This window comes from Sinohyriopsis cumingii, chromosome 2 (genome assembly GCF_028554795.1).
Source record: "Sinohyriopsis cumingii isolate HCF-2022 chromosome 2, ASM2855479v2, whole genome shotgun sequence".
In the NCBI taxonomy this organism is placed as follows: domain Eukaryota; kingdom Metazoa; phylum Mollusca; class Bivalvia; order Unionida; family Unionidae; genus Sinohyriopsis; species Sinohyriopsis cumingii.
In genome coordinates this window covers 39,699,357-39,717,830 of record NC_142962.1, presented here as the reverse complement: position 1 = coordinate 39,717,830, position 18,474 = coordinate 39,699,357, and the positions used below count along the sequence as shown (strand labels likewise).

Here is an 18,474-nt window from a genome sequence, read left to right as displayed (position 1 = left end):
AGAGCTAACTAGGTCACTGGAACCTGTTTTTAACGTTCAAGACCAATACTTTCTTCACCAAGCAGTTACAGTCTTAGAAATGTAGGATATTATTTGAGTTCTTTGTTATAGATGTATATGCATGCACGTTTTCTATGAAGTAAAAGTGATTCAACTTAGTTTTTTTTTGTCTGCTCCATATTTCATTGTCCATGCTCTTAAAAACATTGACAAAATTCTTCTCCACTTTCACTTTCTTTTTACATATAGACAACAAATGCAATGAATCTGGGATATCCATTTATTTTTGAAAAGATCTGCTCTAGTGACTTGTACATATTATTAAATTTACACTGCTTAGCAACTGATGAACAATTTTTTAAAATATTATATACTCGTGTGTGACTACAACTAGTATTGACCTTGTTCCACCATGATATGCTGGCAAACCTGGGTCTCTATACAATATAGTATATGCCAGCAGATCTTGGTCTGGAATATTGGTGTCACATTATTATTATTACCCATACCTATTAGGTAACCATTAAGTAAACCATTACAAACCAATATACTGCTCCAGTGGCATAGTGGCTAGAGCATCCGCCTTGGATGCAGGAGGTCGTGGGTTCGATCCCCAACTGAGTCATATCAAAGACTTACAAAAATGGTACTAACAGCTGCCTTGCTTGGCGTTCAGCATTAAGAGCTTAGTTTTAGGACTGGTTGGTCTGGTGTCAGAATAATAAGACTGGGTGGGACATCATGCTACATGTCTGTGGCATGATGCCCCAGTGCTAGACATCACTATAAACTACCACATTGCAGACATCGCAGTGATATGACTGAAAAATTGTTAAAACTACATTAAAAATCCAAATCACATCACAGACCATGATCTGCTAGCACATTACTGGTATTAGATGGCAGATCTGGGTCTAGATAGTCATAAGTAAAGAAAATAATACAGACATACCTAGATCCGCTGGTTCATTATTGGATGGCAGATCTTTTTGGGTTTATCACAACTGCATTTAAGTGTGTATTATATGCAAGCAAATAACAAATGGAAATACAGAATTTTTTTTAGCCTATTAAACACAGGAGACAACAACGTCAGAAATGACTTCAAAGGTGTTCTATCACAAATTCCCTGACTTTCCTCATGTACAGACCAATCTATGCATCACATAAGGAAATATACATTGTCTGTCACTGCAAGACATTAGAGATCAGCATGTAAAAAGCATTTAAAATTGATTTCTGTGAATGCATGCTATAAAAACAGAATTTTAGATGTGCTTTTTGTACAAATTTCATTTACTGTAATGCAGAACCAAATTCTTGCATATCTTGTGTATTTCAAATTTTTCTGGCACATTTGAATCAACACCCAAATTATTCTTTAAATTAACTCATACAGTGAGGCATCCATTGGCATTGCAAATAAATTTATCAAGTCCATTCCCTATTATTTGTGCTGTCAAGTTTGGAACTTCACAGATAAAAATATTCCTTAACTACTGGTTATACTTGCTTATGAGTCCAAATGCAAATTGCACAGACCCAGATCTGCTATCACATAATGTGCCAGCCGATCTGGGTCTGTGCAGTATGTTAGGAGTAATCAGTAAAACAAACAGCACAGACCCTGATCTGCAGGCTCATTTATGCTATGAAAGATAAGGATATTTGCTGTTGGCAGTTTGACTCAACTTGTAAGCATGTAGAAATGGTGAATTGGATTCACTGGTGACTGCAGTTTATTGGACTGGTTCAAACCGATACAAAATGCTTCATATTTAATTTTCAAATATTAGTACCTAAATGTTACATTTGTGTAAACAACCATTAAATGTTTAACAATAGCACCATGTCCATCCCGTACTGAATAGTCCTCCAGGTGCAGAACTAATGTTAAGGTGCATAAACCATTTTTCCACTTTCATAGTGACCTTGACATTTATAGCCTGATATCAACAGGGTTCTTCATTATTCCTCCTACTCCAAGCACAATCTATCCACAATGTTTTATAAATGAAGATGGTGGAGAACTTGAGTTATTGCAAAGAAACCATTTTTTTCCTTTCAAAATAACCCTGATATTTTCTAAATTGTGAAATCAATAGCGTTCTTTTTTAACCCAAGTGTAAGCTGTCCACAAAGTTTGGTAACTGTAGAGGGTGGAAAACCCAGGCTATAGTGCATAAACCATGCTTAGTCTTTTAGTGAAAGTGACCTTAATCTTTAAGCTTGTGAACTCAATATCGATGGAGTTCCTCCTTACTCCATGTAAAGCTATCTGCAAAGCTTCGTAACTGTAGATGGTGGACAACTCAAGTACCTGTGGAAACCAACTTTGTTCTGACATCAAACTGACCAAATGTGAAATGTATCATAAATCTCTAAATTATGACATGTTTTGTGTGAAAGAGGGTATCTCAGATACAGAAAATAGTTTAATATGGATATGATAAAGACTTCATCTGGCATGACACTGATGTCAAAAGATTGTATACTGGCCTTAATCTGGCAGGACACTGATGTCAAAAGATTGTATACTGGCCTTAATCTGGCAGGACACTGATGTCAATGGATTTAATACAGATCTTAATCTGGCAGGACACCAATGTTAATAGATTGTATAAAGGCCTTAATCTGGCAGGACACTGATGTCAATGGATTTTATGCAGACCTTACTCTGGCATGACATTGATAGGTCAATGGATTTGACACAGACCTTAATCTGGCATGACATTGATTGATGTCAGTGGTGTGTGATACAGACCTTAATCTGGCATGATACTGATTGATGTCAATGGATTTGACACATACCTTAATCTGGCATGACACTGAATGATGTCAATGGATTTGACAGTCTTTAATCTGGCATGTCACTCAGTGATGTCAATGGATTTTATACAGACCTTAATCTGGCATGATACTGATTGAAGTCAATGGATTTGACACAGACTTTAATCTGGCATGACACTGAATAATGTCAATGGATTTGACACAGACCTTAATCTGGCATGACCCTGATTGATGTCAATGGATTTGACACAGACCTTAATCTGGCATGACACTGACTGATGTCAATGGATTTTATACAGACCTTAATCTGGCATGACACTGACTGATGTCAATGGATTTGACACAGGCCTTAATCTGGAATAACACTGACTGATGTCAATGGATTTGACACAGACCTTAATCTTGAATAACACTGATTGATGTCAATGGATTTAACACAGGCCTTAATCTGGAATAACACTGATTGATGTCAACAGATTTGACACAGGCCTTAATCTGGCTTAACACTGACTGATGTCAATGGATTTGACACAGACCTTAATCTGGCATAGCACTGATTGATGTCAATGGATTTGACACAGACTTTAATCTTGCATGATGATGATGTCAGTGCTAACAAAACAGGGTCTCACAGTTGTAATTCATCTGTTGGACATGTGACCTACTCATGTTAAACATAATATGCAGTATTTAACTATGTCATGTCAGATGTTATTAAACATGAACCTACATACCTAGATGTTTTATGTATTAACATTGTTTATGCAGGCATATGCATTGACATTGTTTATGCAGGCATATGTACTGACATTATTTATGGAGGCATATGTATCAACATTGTTTATGCAGGCATATGTATTGGCACTGTGTATGCTGGCATATGTATTGACATTGTTTATGCAGGCATATGTATTGACATAGGTATTGATATTGTTTATGCAGCACACATTTGGGTAGAAGTCATTTTGGTTATATTTTATAGTGGATCTGCAATGTTATCAAAACATCTTGTCAAAGTTTTTTGCATCTAAGAAGGGAAAGTGAACCATGTAATACAATTAAGGCAATGCAATGTTAAAGGCAATGCAATGTTATGTCATTTTAAATGGATATTAATTAATATTGTCTGAGATAATATCTCTTGAAAATTACAACACCAATAAACACTGTGATATGAATAACAAAAATGCCTTCTGTCCCATGATGGAAAAATTCATGAAAAATTTGATAAATTAATTGCAAATTCACAAAAGAATTTTTTTTCTTGAAAGATAAATAAAAAATTATAATTTCTTTACAAATTAGTAATTCAAATTAAATGTAAAATAAAACTGGAAAACTTGATGTTTCCATTCATTCAGATCTGTTCCCTAATCAAGTGAAAATAATCTTCACAGTTGCTAACACAAAATATATGCAATATCCTATACATATAAGTTTTGCCCTATATTTTGCCATAACAAAATCCCATCTGCGCTGTCAAAAATACTGCATCCAAATCCAGTCCTTTAGACATTATGGCCTCAAAAAATGTGCATATATGAAGGCTTGATATCTATCAAGTGAAACACTGGTACAACACTAAATATCTAATATATTTACAGTGCAGCACTAAATATGTAACATATTTGCAATGCAACACTAAATATGTAACATATTTGCAATACAACACTAAATATGTAACATATTTGCAATACAACACTAAATATGTAACATATTTGCAATACAACACTAAATATGTAACATATTTGCAATGCAACACTAAATATGTAACATATTTGCAAAGCACAACAATGAACATAACCAATTTCACTAAATGTCAAAGAAAAAAACAATATTTCAGATTCTCTAACCTCAGTCTATGATCATTATCTACCAAACAAAAATTAAAACAAAATCTTAAAACAACACTTTTGTTCCCACCCATTTAAAACATAGTATCCAAGATAAATTACCTCCAAGAATATCAAAATCTTTGTCTTTGATTTACAATCGGTGTTTGTGTTTTGTTTGGCTAGTTTTATTTTTAGAAAACAGCATTTACCTTTCATACTAGAATTAGCATAATTCTTACCTTTTTTGTTGTGTTTCAAATTCTTTGTAGTCTTAAAACTAAATGAAGCCTTAACTTAACGATTTTTCATGTAAACAAAACAAAATGACCTCTTTTGTGAAGTTTGGTTGAAATAGCTATTGGTTATAGATGACATGTGCCAGATGCACAACCATACCATAAGCTCACATAGTCTTGAGACCAGGTGAGGTAAAAACAAAAACAGGCTTATAACGACTCTGTTATTTGATCCATACCTGCCAACCCCCAGAGAGGCGTAAGTAGAATCTAAATGGCAAAAAAAGCACAATCTAAGCATAAAAATGTACTCCATATATTTTAACCTATAATTTCAATAACTGTACGAAAAATGTACATTTATTTTTGCTATTAACCTGGTTAAATTCCTGTCACAGTGTGGGCAAAGTCTATGTCAATTATTACCAGAATACAAAAAACATACTGGCAAATTATATCTACAAAACACACTGTAAATGGTTAAGATGTCTAACTTTTGCTGAAAGATCATAAAATCAACTCCACAAATTCTGCAACAAGCACTATAATGTGCTCAACTTGAATGCTGTATTACATTGCACCCATAGCCATTTTTCAAAAAATTTGTAAAGCACTAATGATTTGTCCTTTTTTTAATCCGAAATATTCTTTAGTTTAAAACTGTCCCTCTCATCTAACATTTAACATCCATGGGTCACATGAATATACTGGTAGCATGTATCGCTCAACATTTTGTGCCATGTTTTATAAAGTATTCACTGGTCTGCTACTCAATTCTCTTCATTAATATAATGAATCTGAAAGGTAGATTTTCATATTGAAGAAACCTGCTGTAAAAAGAACATAATGATAGTGTTAGGAAAGTACATGTAGATCAACAATGAACATGTAACCTTATGATCTGCTTAAGTGACAATCTCCTTTTCTCGAATATTCTCAAATTTATACAACATAAGGGATTAAAGAGATAGTAAATATGACAAACACAATGTTGTATTGCTTTTTTTAATAATGTACCAATAAAGCATAATCCATATACAGGCAAGCATTATGAGACGTAATAATGTCAAAAAAGCATAATGGTTATGCCAAAAGCATAATAGTTGGCAGGTATGTTTTGATCAAAGCACAAACAAATTATTATTACTAAGTATTTTAGAAGTACATATATTGTTATGTATATCTGATTTAATTTATAGTTGATTTAATTTAATTATTTGTTTGTTAGTTTTAATTTTGTAAAATTCCATTACATGTTATTGTAATGTAACTTATTTACTGGAATAGAGTTCAGTTCTGACTGATTTTTTTATTTTTCAAAGTAAACAACTAATAATAGAAACTTTGTATCTAATGCTGCCCTAGTTCCTGACCTTGATTCAAAACCAGTAAAGGTTTTAATAAACAACATTTTGTAAAAACAAATGTGTATTCTTTCTCAGAGTAAGATTCATAAAGTGGTATCAAGGCCATATTTGGAGTATGTGACAAATAACATATTTATTGTTACAAACTTTAGGTTTTCCTAGAAGGATGAACTCTTGACCTCCATCCAGGAATCTGTTTTGTGTTGTAGTTAGATCTATGTTTTGAAAAAGAATTGTCAGTAGTGCCTTAACACTTGAGAAGTCTAGTTGTTTTATGTTGTGACCAGTTTTGGGATAATTATTTTATTTTCTTCAAATTGTTTTCAAGAAAAATGATTCTTTTCCCTGGAAATACTAGTGTTCTAAATTAATTCTTGGACAAGGACATTTATTGAAATTTATACAGAATTAAAAAACTAGAATAATATTTTCTGTCATACAAGAGACTGTTGACACCGCTGCACTTCACAGAATACAACAGATGTCATCGTCTTCCATTTTGTATTTTATCAGGATTAGAACTCAGTTTCATTTAGGACTTTTTATTACTAGGACTTCTATTTTTTAATTCTTGGATTAATTTTGGATTTGAATTGTAAAACTGTAAGTGCTTTTTCTCATTTTTACCTTGTTTTTCTAGGGAAATAAATTATTTATTAAATTTTACAAAGCTTTTTGTCTTAACTTTTTTCTTGTTATGTTTTGTAAGAGCTTAAACACGTAACAATATCTGTACAGAGTCTTAAATATTTTCCATCTGTACAGTATGCATCCAAAAATATGTGCAGCTTTAACTGTCATTTATTTACATACAAGTTTAAACAATAAGATCTTTGTATTACATGTGAACATTCTATGGCATCCACAAATACAACAATAGAATATATATATTCAATATGAACAATGGTGAATATGAAGAATAAATAAGTATTTCAAAATCTACAGGCACAACAATTTTCAAACATCACAGAATTCAATCTACAAAGAAGACCAACTATCTCTTGTGAAATTATAATCATTTTTTACATGAATACACTCTCTATCACAGTCAAACTGGGGATCTTTCTCTGCAGCAATCTGAAGAAATGTTTTGTTTTTCTTCTCTGAAGATTCTAATGCAATTTCTATACAAGGGTGGTGCATCATCATGCTATCAAAGTACTTGTTGCTGTTGTCTGAATTCAAAGTGTACTTGCTGCATTTTGATTGGTCAGAATACAGTGGGCATGTGCAGTGATCCTCTTCTTTTGGGGGGAGAGTCCAGTGTGCTGTATGTCTCTGTTTAAGCTTCAGATATAACAATACAAATACTAGCACCAATAAGAGAATGATAACCACTCCCGCTACAGAAAGTGGTATGATGTATTTGGAATCTTCTGTTGAACTGTATGCACCAGGCAGGTCTCTGGTATCTGAAAAATATGAGGTCAACATGATGTTTATAATTGCATTGAAATCTTCCTATAGCACACATCTTTAAAAAGGACACATCTTCATAAATGACAATAATATTTAAGAATTGTCCATTCCTTTAATTGTATATATATATTTAACCTGTATATAAATGATGCCTGTTCACCAAGGACAAGATTTTGTAGTTGCCTGAGCATCTTTTATAAATAAATTTCACAACGTTACTTACATAAGAAATGTGGCTTAGTATTTAGCATTGCAGGCAAAGAATCAAAAGATGGCAATAGAACAGAGCCTTGCTTGCCAAGTCCATCCAGCTGTACTAGCATCCTTGAAGTAGTTAAACCTGTGATGGACTGGTGTCCCAATTAAAAAAAAAAAGAGTCATAGGCTCTAAGTAGCTTCAAGCCATAGAAATTTGGTGTTTTGTGTTGGTGAATTTACACTTGTATGAACGAATCATAAAAGCATTTAAGACATGTTATTTACTTCCTGTGTCACTTGAATTCACGCTACATTTTGATAACCACTTGACAGGTATCTATACTATAAGGTTTGCAGAACACAATATATTGATTCAAAACTTCTGTTTTATATATGAGTGAAAATGGCCCAAAACTTCACTTTTTTCCCCACAAATAATAATAGAAACACATACGTGTAATATTGAATTGAAACTTGTCCAAAATGCATATTGGTGATCTGCAGATAGCTCAAGATAAACAAAACAAATAGATGTATCCAAAACATTATTTTCTCTGCGATAATATGGATGTGAAGTTTGACCTGAAGGAACTTAATGAGGCTTCTAATGGCGCAATTAATGACCCCTTGGTACAGAATATGCAATCGAGATTAACCCTGGTAGTATAATAGCTATATATTTATGGATATGTAAGCTCTGTATTGAGGAACCATATAATTGTGGTCAAATTTATATTTCTGTCATTATGCATGTACCATGAATATATGGATTGGGACAATGACGTACATCCAATGGGTGTTAAATATCTGCCAATCATTAACTATTTGCTAATAATATCAGGAAGACAGCTCAAGCGATGAACCAGCCAATACTGACTTTATATCACTGTAACAATATATCAGTGGAAACAGCAGTACAATGGGCTTGTTTTGCCAGGAGAGTCAAAAACAGGCGTCAATGTAAACAATATTTCGGCTGCTTACTAGGGCTTTCTTGCTTCTATCAGAATGACAGCCCAGACCTTGCAAGTTTGTTAGGACCAAAATGTTTAAAACAACACAAACTATGCCTGTCCCATGTTTAATTGTGCTCCTTGTTACCACTAGTCATATCGCAGACTCTGGACATTGTTGACTAATGTGTCTCAATGACCTCGACCATGAGTCAAGATGCATGTTCTTGAACTCAACCTGCTGTACAGAAACCATTATATTTATATCACTTCCACCATGACCTCTGATGTCTATACCCTATAATTATAGGTTTCTTTACTACCCTAACTGCAAGTCATCCCCAAAGTTTGGTCAAGGAACTTTCTGCAAACCCATTTTTCCTTCAAGTGCAACAACCTTGAACTTTTAAGCCCAAAATAATATGCCTCTTCCATACCTTATATGAAAACTGCCCCCACAAACCTTGGTCAAGGTCTTGGACTCAATACATTATGCAACAAAATCTGTTGTTTTTTCTTTCAAAGTGGCCTTGATTTTTGACCTCAAAATTAATAGACTTCTTTCTTATCCAACATGCAAATCATTGCCAACTATTTGTCATCTTTCATTCAGTGACTGTGATCTTTGACCTATTGACCCCTAAAATGATAAGGATTCTTTCTTAATAAAAGTGCAAACCATCCACAAAGTTTTGCCTAAGTATATGTGTGTGTGTGTGTGCATGCATGTGTGTGTGTTTGAGACTTGGATTTTTAATCTAGCTTTAACAATTTTCAGTCATATCACTATGATGTCTGCAGTGTGGCAGTTTATAGTGATGTCTAGCACTGGGGCATCATGCTGCAGACATGTAGCATGATGTCCCACCCAGTCACATTATCCTGACACTAAGCCAACCAGTCCTAACACTAATGCTGAGTGCCAAGCAAGGCAGCTGTTAGTACCATTTTTCTAAGTCTCTGGTATGACTCGGCCGAGGATCGAAAACCCATGACCTTTCGCATGCTAGGTGGACGCTCTAACCAGTAGGCCACTGGAGCAGTTTTGCCCAGGTTTGAGATATAGAATTAATATTACCATGTGAAAGCCATGGGGGGTATTTTTTCTTTTCGGTGTCAGTAACTTCAAGTTTTGAGCCTGAAATCAAATGGCTTTTTCCTGACCCCCAAGTGCAAGTACAATGTAATCCATAATGTTTGGTCCAGATATGAGATGTATAACTAATGTTACTTTGCAGAAATTATTTCCTTTTCTTCTTTAGTCAAAGTGACCATGATCTTTTGAATTGGAAATCAATAAGGAACTTCCTTATCCAAGTGCAAGCCAGCCAAAATGTCTGATCCATGTCTTTGATGTCTGTTGGCTTGCTTTGAATGGCACTTTTTAACATGCAATCAGCTATATTATGCATAGGAAATGGTAGCTAAGCACCTTTCCCAAGGACATGCAGATGAAGCTGACCCTGGGTGGGTATCAAACCTGCAACCTTTGGATTATGTGTCTGATGCTCTACCAACTGTGCACAAACCATTTTAGTTGCTACAGTCAGTGACCTTGACCTTGTAACTCCCTTCTTACCCTAGTCAAAGTGCAAACTATCTACAAAGATTGGTAGCTGTATAGGGTGAAGAATTCTAGATATTTTGTGGAAACAAAACTAGTAAAAGAGAGACAGATGGACATCATCAAAATAAAATGCTCTGATTTATGGCAATCGTATAAAAACCATCTGGTCATGAGCTAAATGAAGAAAGAACCCAAGACAGCAAAATGTTAAATGTGAGGCCACAGAGTAGTGTTGATGTATTACTAATAGAGATGCATGTAATCATCTAGTTTAATGATTCCAGTATGGTTAGATTTTAAAAATAAGCTTAAAACATGGAACTGAATCTGAGACAGTAAAGTGTGATACACAGATAACAGTGACCTACTTTTGTGATTAGAGCGTAGTACTTGTTAAGATGCATCCCTTCACCAAGTTTCATGACTCTAGATACAACAGGATGCAAAAAGGGTACCAAAAACCTATTTGGTGATGAACTCAATGCAAAAACTTGACTTAAGCCAGTGCAATGTAGGTCACAGTGACATTCTTTTGTTGTTAAGTCTGATACAAATAAAGACAAATATAATCATTTAGTTCAAACAAAATGGTACCAAAGACGATGAAACATGAAATATGGGTGACAGTGACCTGCTTTGATGCTGAAAGTGTAGTATTCATCAAGGTGCATCCTGTCACCAAGTTTCATGATTCCAAGTATAAACAGTATGTATTACAGTGTGTCAAATACAACAGCTAAACATTTACACAAATTCCTCAAACGAATTGATGTTCCACTGGCCAAAAAGAAATTTCCATTAAACCAAAAGAAATTTCCATTAAACCAAAATAAAATCATTTCTTCACTTTAACTGCCAAGTATTGAAACTACATCTGATAGGTTGATCAAAGACAAGATGTAAGATTGACACTGTCGTCAAAAAGGCCCAACTAGACATCATTAGAAGTCTTTTGATAAAAATCACATTTCAACATGACCATCCATTTACGAGCAGAAATAACAAGATTTTCATGATGGCCAGATTTCAGATAGGCATTTAGGACCAAATATATACCATAAGAAACTTTGTGGCAAAACCCAATGTCAGTAGAACGTTCTGTTTAGGAGGGGGTAGCGAAAGTAGCTTTTGGGCCCTAAAGAATAAATGACTTTCCTCCAGTGTGCCAAGGAACGAAGGTAGAAAGGGGAGGAGGCAATCATCAAAATGTGGCTTTCATAACATCATCCAATTATGAATGAGCTAGACAGGCCAAAGACGTACCAAAAGCTCCTCACAAATCACTTTTCCAACCTTTTCTTTTCCTTTTAGAAGCAGCCAAATTGAATCTTAATGCCCTAACTTGGCATAAAAGTCTATCTATGATCATAACCAGCTCAGATGTGACTGAGACTATGGATCTCCAAAGGAAGTGGTACTACCAAAGGTAGCATATTTCTGGTTAAGAAACCTTGCTGACAAAGGAGAGATAATTACTCGTAATTGCCAATGAACCTTAGACAACCCTGTTCAATAGACAAGGCACAAAGCTCACTTCTTTGTCTTGTGGATGCTAAGGAGAGATAATGACTCATAATTGCTGCTGAACATTAGCTAACCTAGCTTAGCTCACTTCCTGGTCTTGAGTAAATGAGAGCAAGAAAATAGTCCTGGGCATAAAATTCTTGAAAAAAGCTTCATTCAATAGCTCACAGTTATGGATCATATAATACATAAGTGGTTGCATTTTGGCATAAGTGAGCAAATCACCAGTCTCTGCAGCTCAAAATGTAAGTATAAAGAAATTCTATCATGGGTTTAAGAAATATAAGCAATAAAAACTCTTTATTCAAAATCTCAAAGAAAATGTTCTATGTGATCTTGATCCCATAGTCAAAGGAGTTAAGTGTACATGAAATGTCTTAGTTGATGAGATATCCTACATATGAAGAAAATCCATCAAGGGGTTTAGGAAAAATATGCAAAACATCAACAAAAACCTTAAGAAACTATTGATAACAACACTTCTGCTGCTATTGGAAAAGAAATTGCCATGTTGTCCTTTCCATCAAAGTGGGATAAAAAGAATCTATAAAAGCTCAAGCTTATCTGTTAGCAAAATTCATGTTTTTAAGAACAGGAGCATCATACAAATTTCTGTTCTCCAAAAACATTTAAAAATGCCAGCAATCAGTCATTATCTACATGTACCTTAATATCACATCCCAGCAGCATTTCTTTCACCAAGGTCAGCAACTTTCATATTTATTGGCCAAAAGAACTTAGAACATGTCATAAAGCATTAATATGTAAAACTGCCTTGAAAAATCAGCAAAATTGCAAAATGTAATGCATATCTGCATAGTTGGTGAGAAGTCCTCAACCTGTAGAAAAATCCTCTGGGGTGGTCACCGTGACAATATGGAAATTAATTCTGACCTAATTTTCCAGTGATTATTGCCTTGCATGTATGGTCACCCTAACAATACAGAACTCAATACTGATCCAAATTCATGTCAAAATGCCTTGCAATCAACCGAGTCTTACTCTTTCCTACAATAACAAGTTACGAGTTATACCACTGGCTTTGCACCGATGTAAACCAGCGTTTGATCCTTAGCAGGGGCACAGACATGCAAGTGAAGTGGAAAACCATCCACTGTTGGTGGCTTAATTCAACCACTTGCAGAGCTATAATCTTGCGGATAATGACCAACTATCATCATCTGGACTGGGCTAATGAAACTATATGGGTCAATAAAACTACCAGCGTCACTTAATCCATCCCGATCATGCAATTTCTTGAAACGTCTTGTATAATAATTGACAAAAATCAACTTTACTGAACAGATATGGAAAAAATAATATACGGACAAAGGCACTTGGAATACAAATAAATCTGTATTATGACCATATCTCTACAAACATTTATTTCTAAGAATACAGAAGAATACATATATACTCACTTGAACAAGTAGGACAGCACTGTCCTGGTTCTGTAACTTGGAAAGGACAGACTAACTTGGGACAGGATTGTGGGACACATAAGACGTGTCCTTCATTGGAACATAAACACTCCGTACAATTGTTCATCTGCCATCTTGTGCCCAGAGTAATCTCTGTACCCTCATACACACAGCTTGTAGCAGCTGCAAACAAATGGAAATTCTTGAAAGAAATGGAGAAAAATGAATAAATGGCATGTGAAATAAATTTAAATCTAAAACAATTGAACACCACTTGATAGCAATGGTAAAATGTTAAAAACATTTCTTCCAAAGCCCTCTAATGGTTCAATTTCCATGGCATGGTGAATCAGGTGAATGAATATGATTAAATGATTAACCTCAGTCACCTGGCTTGCTCAGGAATTCAAGACCTTCATTTCAGCTGCTGACTGCTGAAACAATCTCTGATATTCTTGAGTGATAACAAGATTTTCAAATTGGTTGCTGTGGTGATAAAATAATTTTCAAGATGGCCACCCTAGCTATATTGGATATCAGACTGGCACCATTTTCATTTTGGATCAATTTGACATCATTAGAAGTCTTTTTGTGAAAACCTCATGTTTATATGACCATCCTTACATGGGGAGTAACAATAAGATTAGATGTCTAAGTGGTCCCATTTTCATATAGTATGAACATATGCAGCATTTTTAATTAGGACATCGTTTTGGTGAAACCACATGTCAATATGACCATCCATTCAACAGTGACAACAAATATTTAAGATGGACAACATGGCATTCATCAGATCAGTACCATTTTCATTTAAAACCAACTAGACATTATAAGAAGTCCTTTAATGAAAATCTCATGCCAACATGTTTCTTTCTTAAAGAGGGTATGACAAGGTTATCAAGATGGCCATCATATAGATCAGATTAGCACCATTTACATTTATGAAACAGCTAGACAGCATAAAAAGGATTCTGATGAAACCCAAACTGATTTGACTTTCTGTTGAGGAGGTGCAGTGACAATAAGATTTTCAAGATGGCTGCTGAGGTAGCCATACTGGATTTCAGATGGGCACCATTTTCATTTATGAATAACTAGACATCATAAAATGTCTTTTAAGGAATAATCGATTCTGACATGACCTTCCATTCAGGAGTAATGAAAACAAAATTTGCTGCTTCAGCAAAACTCTTTTCATCAGGACCAACAAGATCCTGGGATGATTGTTTTGAAGAGTTTCATGGCAATCCTCCAAATAGTTTAAAAGTAGCAACAAACTTGCACTAATGGATAGATGGACGGTAGACAACAGCCCAGCCCATAAGCTCCTCTGGTCTATAAATACTACAGCTAACAAAACTGAGGTATCCCTTCAGTGCTTAAGACATTATTCATCTTCACTATCAAAGGGATGTCCATCTACTTTATTCCAAACTGACTCTTGGTATAGATAGCAAGCCAAAAAAAGTATTTTAAACTTGTAAGTGTCCTCATGCAAATGAAAGCATTACTGCCATATCAAGTCAAAATCAATTTACCAATAAAAGATCTTGTTACACATGTTGGGTGTTCAATATGACAACTTTCATGATGTCCACAACCCTTAACTAAGAAGAAAAACGTGTGTAAAAACTCTGAGCTGGAGAATTTGAAATCGTGTCTGTGCAGGGCATGATGATTATCTGCAACTGTCTTCCATTGTAAACAGAATGGTCAAGCTGTCTTCCTATGTAAACTGAATAGTCAAGCTTCCAACTTATGTAAACTGAATTGTCAAGCTGTCTTCTTAAGTAAACCTAATAATCAGGCTGCCTACCTTTGTAAACTGAATGATCAAGCTGTCTACCTATGTAACTGAATGGTCAAGTTGTCTACCTATGTAAATTGAATGGTCATGTTGTCTACTTAAGTTAACTGAATGGTCAAGCACCATTTATGTTTACCTATGTAAACTGAATGGTCAAGCTGTCTACCTATGTAAACTGAATGATCAAGCTGTCTACCTATGTAAACTGAATGGTCAAGCTGTCTACCTATGTAAACTGAATGGTCAAGCTGTCTACCTATGTAAACTGAATGGGCAAGCTGTCTACCTATGTAAACTGAATGGTCAAGTTGTCTACTTAAGTAAACTGAATGGTCAAGTTGTCTACTTAAGTAAACTGAATGGTCAAGCTGTCTACCTATGTAAACTGAATGGGCAAGCTGTCTACCTATGTAAACTGAATGGTCAAGTTGTCTACTTTAAGTAAACTGAATGGTCAAGCTGTCTACCTATGTAAACTGAATGGTCAAGCTGCCTACCTATGTAAACTGAATTGACAAGCTGTCTGCCTATGTAAACTGAATGATCAAGCTGTCTACCTATGTAAACTGAATGGTCAAGCTGTCTATCTATGTAAACTGAATGGGCAAGCTGTCTACCTATGTAAACTGAATGGTCAAGTTGTCTACTTAAGTCAACTCAATGGTCAAGCACCATTTACGTTTACCTATGTAAACTGAATGGTCAAGCTGTCTACCTATGTAAACTGAATGATCAAGCTGTCTACCTATGTAAACTGAATGGTCAAGCTGTCCACCTATGCAAACTGAATGGGCAAGCTGTCTACCTATGTAAACTGAATGGTCAAGTTGTCTACTTAAGTAAACTGAATGGTCAAGTTGTCTACTTAAGTAAACTGAATGGGCAAGCTGTCTACCTATGTAAACTGAATGGTCAAGTTGTCTACTTAAGTAAACTGAATGGTCAAGTTGTCTACTTAAGTAAACTTAATGGTCAAGCTGTCTACCTATGTAAACTGAATGATCAAGCTGTCTACCTATGTAAACTGAATGGTCAAGCTGTCTACCTATGTAATCTGAATGGTCAAGCTGTCTACCTATGTAAACTGAATGATCAAGCTGTTTACCTATGTCAGCTGAATGATCATGGCTGCTAGTCATGTGATCAGGAGTTTTCACCTTTTTGCAGCTCGTTATGATCGATTTGGTCATCTGACCTCCAACATAGAACCATGGTGTCTATGGTGGCGCTATACAGTTTCGCATTTTGCATAGGGTTAGGAATTTAAAGAAAAAAAATGTCCCCGGCTTTCCTCACTGGTTATACTGGCTATTTAAAAAGGACCTTGTATATCTTAGGTATAATGCAAAGAACCTTTAATTCCCTTTATTTTGGTGTATGATTGATGGGTGTACTATGGGTTATAGAGTATACAGCTTGGCCTTACTTCAAATGTGCACCTTTCAAAAAAGTGCTAGCTCTACTTGGTCATTTTCACTTCCTGAACTTCAGAGGTCAATTGTATAAAAAAGAGCCGATAACTTTTTTTACATTTTATACATTTGGTAATTCATTCATTGCACTTTCAGAAGCTGGTATTGTCTAGTCTGGCAAAATTCATTTTCCCTATTTTAATAGCTGCTATGTATAGTGTACTTTAGACTAATTCAGACTGATTTTTTAACACAAGGGAGCAGTCATTTTAGTTAGCAGTGTGCTTAAATCATGTAAAATTTCCAAAAGTACAATATCCAAAAGAAATATCATCCACATTACATTAATGTAGCATAGAGGTATGCAAACATTCTCTCCAATGTGCATGTTTTAAATGCGAACTACTTCACCTTACATACGTCACTCTCTCAAAAGTACATATTATCTGGTGAGCGCCACCATAAAGAAGATGTAGGTATTATTTTTTTATGATTTAATTATGTTTATATGGCTGAAACATTTAAGTCACAAGCATCAAAACAATCCTTATGAATAATTCTCCTGCCTTTTTCCCCACAGAACAGTATTTATGAGTGTCAGAGTCTCTAACAAGTCCAGCCTACCCCCCCCCATGATAAAAGTGAGCTATTTTAAGAATGCACATTACATTTTGTAAACATAGCAACCAATGTTACGCTGAATGATAGGAACATGAAACTAGCCAGAATTATTTCTGAGATATCAACAATGAATTTTACAATTAGAAAAGGGAGGTAACTCATCAGCTTCATAAAGGTCAAAGGTCAAAGTGTAAAATATTTGCCTATTGTTTAATATGGAAGAAACGAATTCACTTTCTCTTCATTTATTTTTTTATTTCATTGCAAATAAATGAAAAGAAACATTTTCACCATATATTTCTGTCACTTATTGCAACAGTTTTAAATTTAAGTTGACTCTATTCCTATATTCTAAGTCTTCTAATTTCCCCATAATTAAGGTCACTACTCACACAAACATACCTCATGGCAAATTATGTAAGCAAGAGAAAAATGATCATAATTAGCTTATTTTCATGCTTAAATGCAATATGAATGTACCATTTTATTCAGAACATCATACATAATTATATGAAAATAAAAAAAAATAATTGCAAACATTTTTTTATTTTCTTTAAGGTGGCGCTATACAGTTTCGCATTTTGCATAGGGTTAGGAATTTAAAGAAAAAGAATGTCCCCGGCTTTCCTCACTGGTTATACTGGCTATTTAAAAAAGACCTTGTATATCTTAGGTATAATGCAAAGAACCTTTAATTCCCTTTATTTTGGTGTATGATTGATGGGTGTACTATGGGTTATAGAGTATACAGCTTGGCCTTACTTCAAATGTGCACCTTTCAAAAAAGTGCTAGCTCTACTTGGTCATTTTCACTTCCTGAACTTCAGAGGTCAATTGTATAAAAAAGAGCTGATAACTTTTTTTACATTTTATATATTTGGTAATTCATTCATTGCACTTTCAGAAGCTGGTATTGTCTAGTCTGGCAAAATTCATTTTCCCTATTTTAATAGCTGCTATGTATAGTGTACTTTAGACTAATTCAGACTGATTTTTTAACACAAGGGAGCAGTCATTTTAGTTAGCAGTGTGCTTAAATCATGTAAAATTTCCAAAAGTACAATATCCAAAAGAAATATCATCCACATTACATTAATGTAGCATAGAGGTATGCAAACATTCTCTCCACTGTGCATGTTTTAAATGCGAACTACTTCACCTTACATACGTCACTCTCTCAAAAGTACATATTATCTGGTGAGCGCCACCATAAAGAAGATGTAGGTATTATTTTTTTATGATTTAATTATGTTTATATGGCTGAAACATTTAAGTCAAAAGCATCAAAACAATCCTTATGAATAATTCTCCTGCCTTTTTCCCC

At 34.7% G+C, this 18,474-nt stretch overlaps 1 protein-coding gene across 3 annotated transcripts in view; it reads right to left on the bottom strand.

The window, feature by feature from the left end:
- Positions 1–266: 266 nt before the first annotated feature.
- The window catches only part of LOC149804689 (cysteine-rich motor neuron 1 protein-like), a 140,769-nt gene continuing 122,561 nt past the window's right edge, over positions 267–18,474 (bottom strand). Inside the window, exons 6-8 of one of the 3 annotated variants that reach the window (XR_016416460.1) lie at positions 13,311–13,493; positions 3,045–7,640; positions 267–2,997 (exon numbers count right to left, since the gene is read on the bottom strand). Coding sequence is in view for 1 of the 3 variants with exons in the window: in XM_089943091.1 (XP_089799217.1) it covers positions 7,207–7,640; positions 13,311–13,493 (617 nt within the window). In the remaining 2 variants the exon portion in view is untranslated. Of the gene's footprint in view, positions 7,641–13,310; positions 13,494–18,474 lie in introns of all 3 variants that reach the window. The other 2 variants (XR_016416461.1, XM_089943091.1) reach the window with 2 other exon arrangements.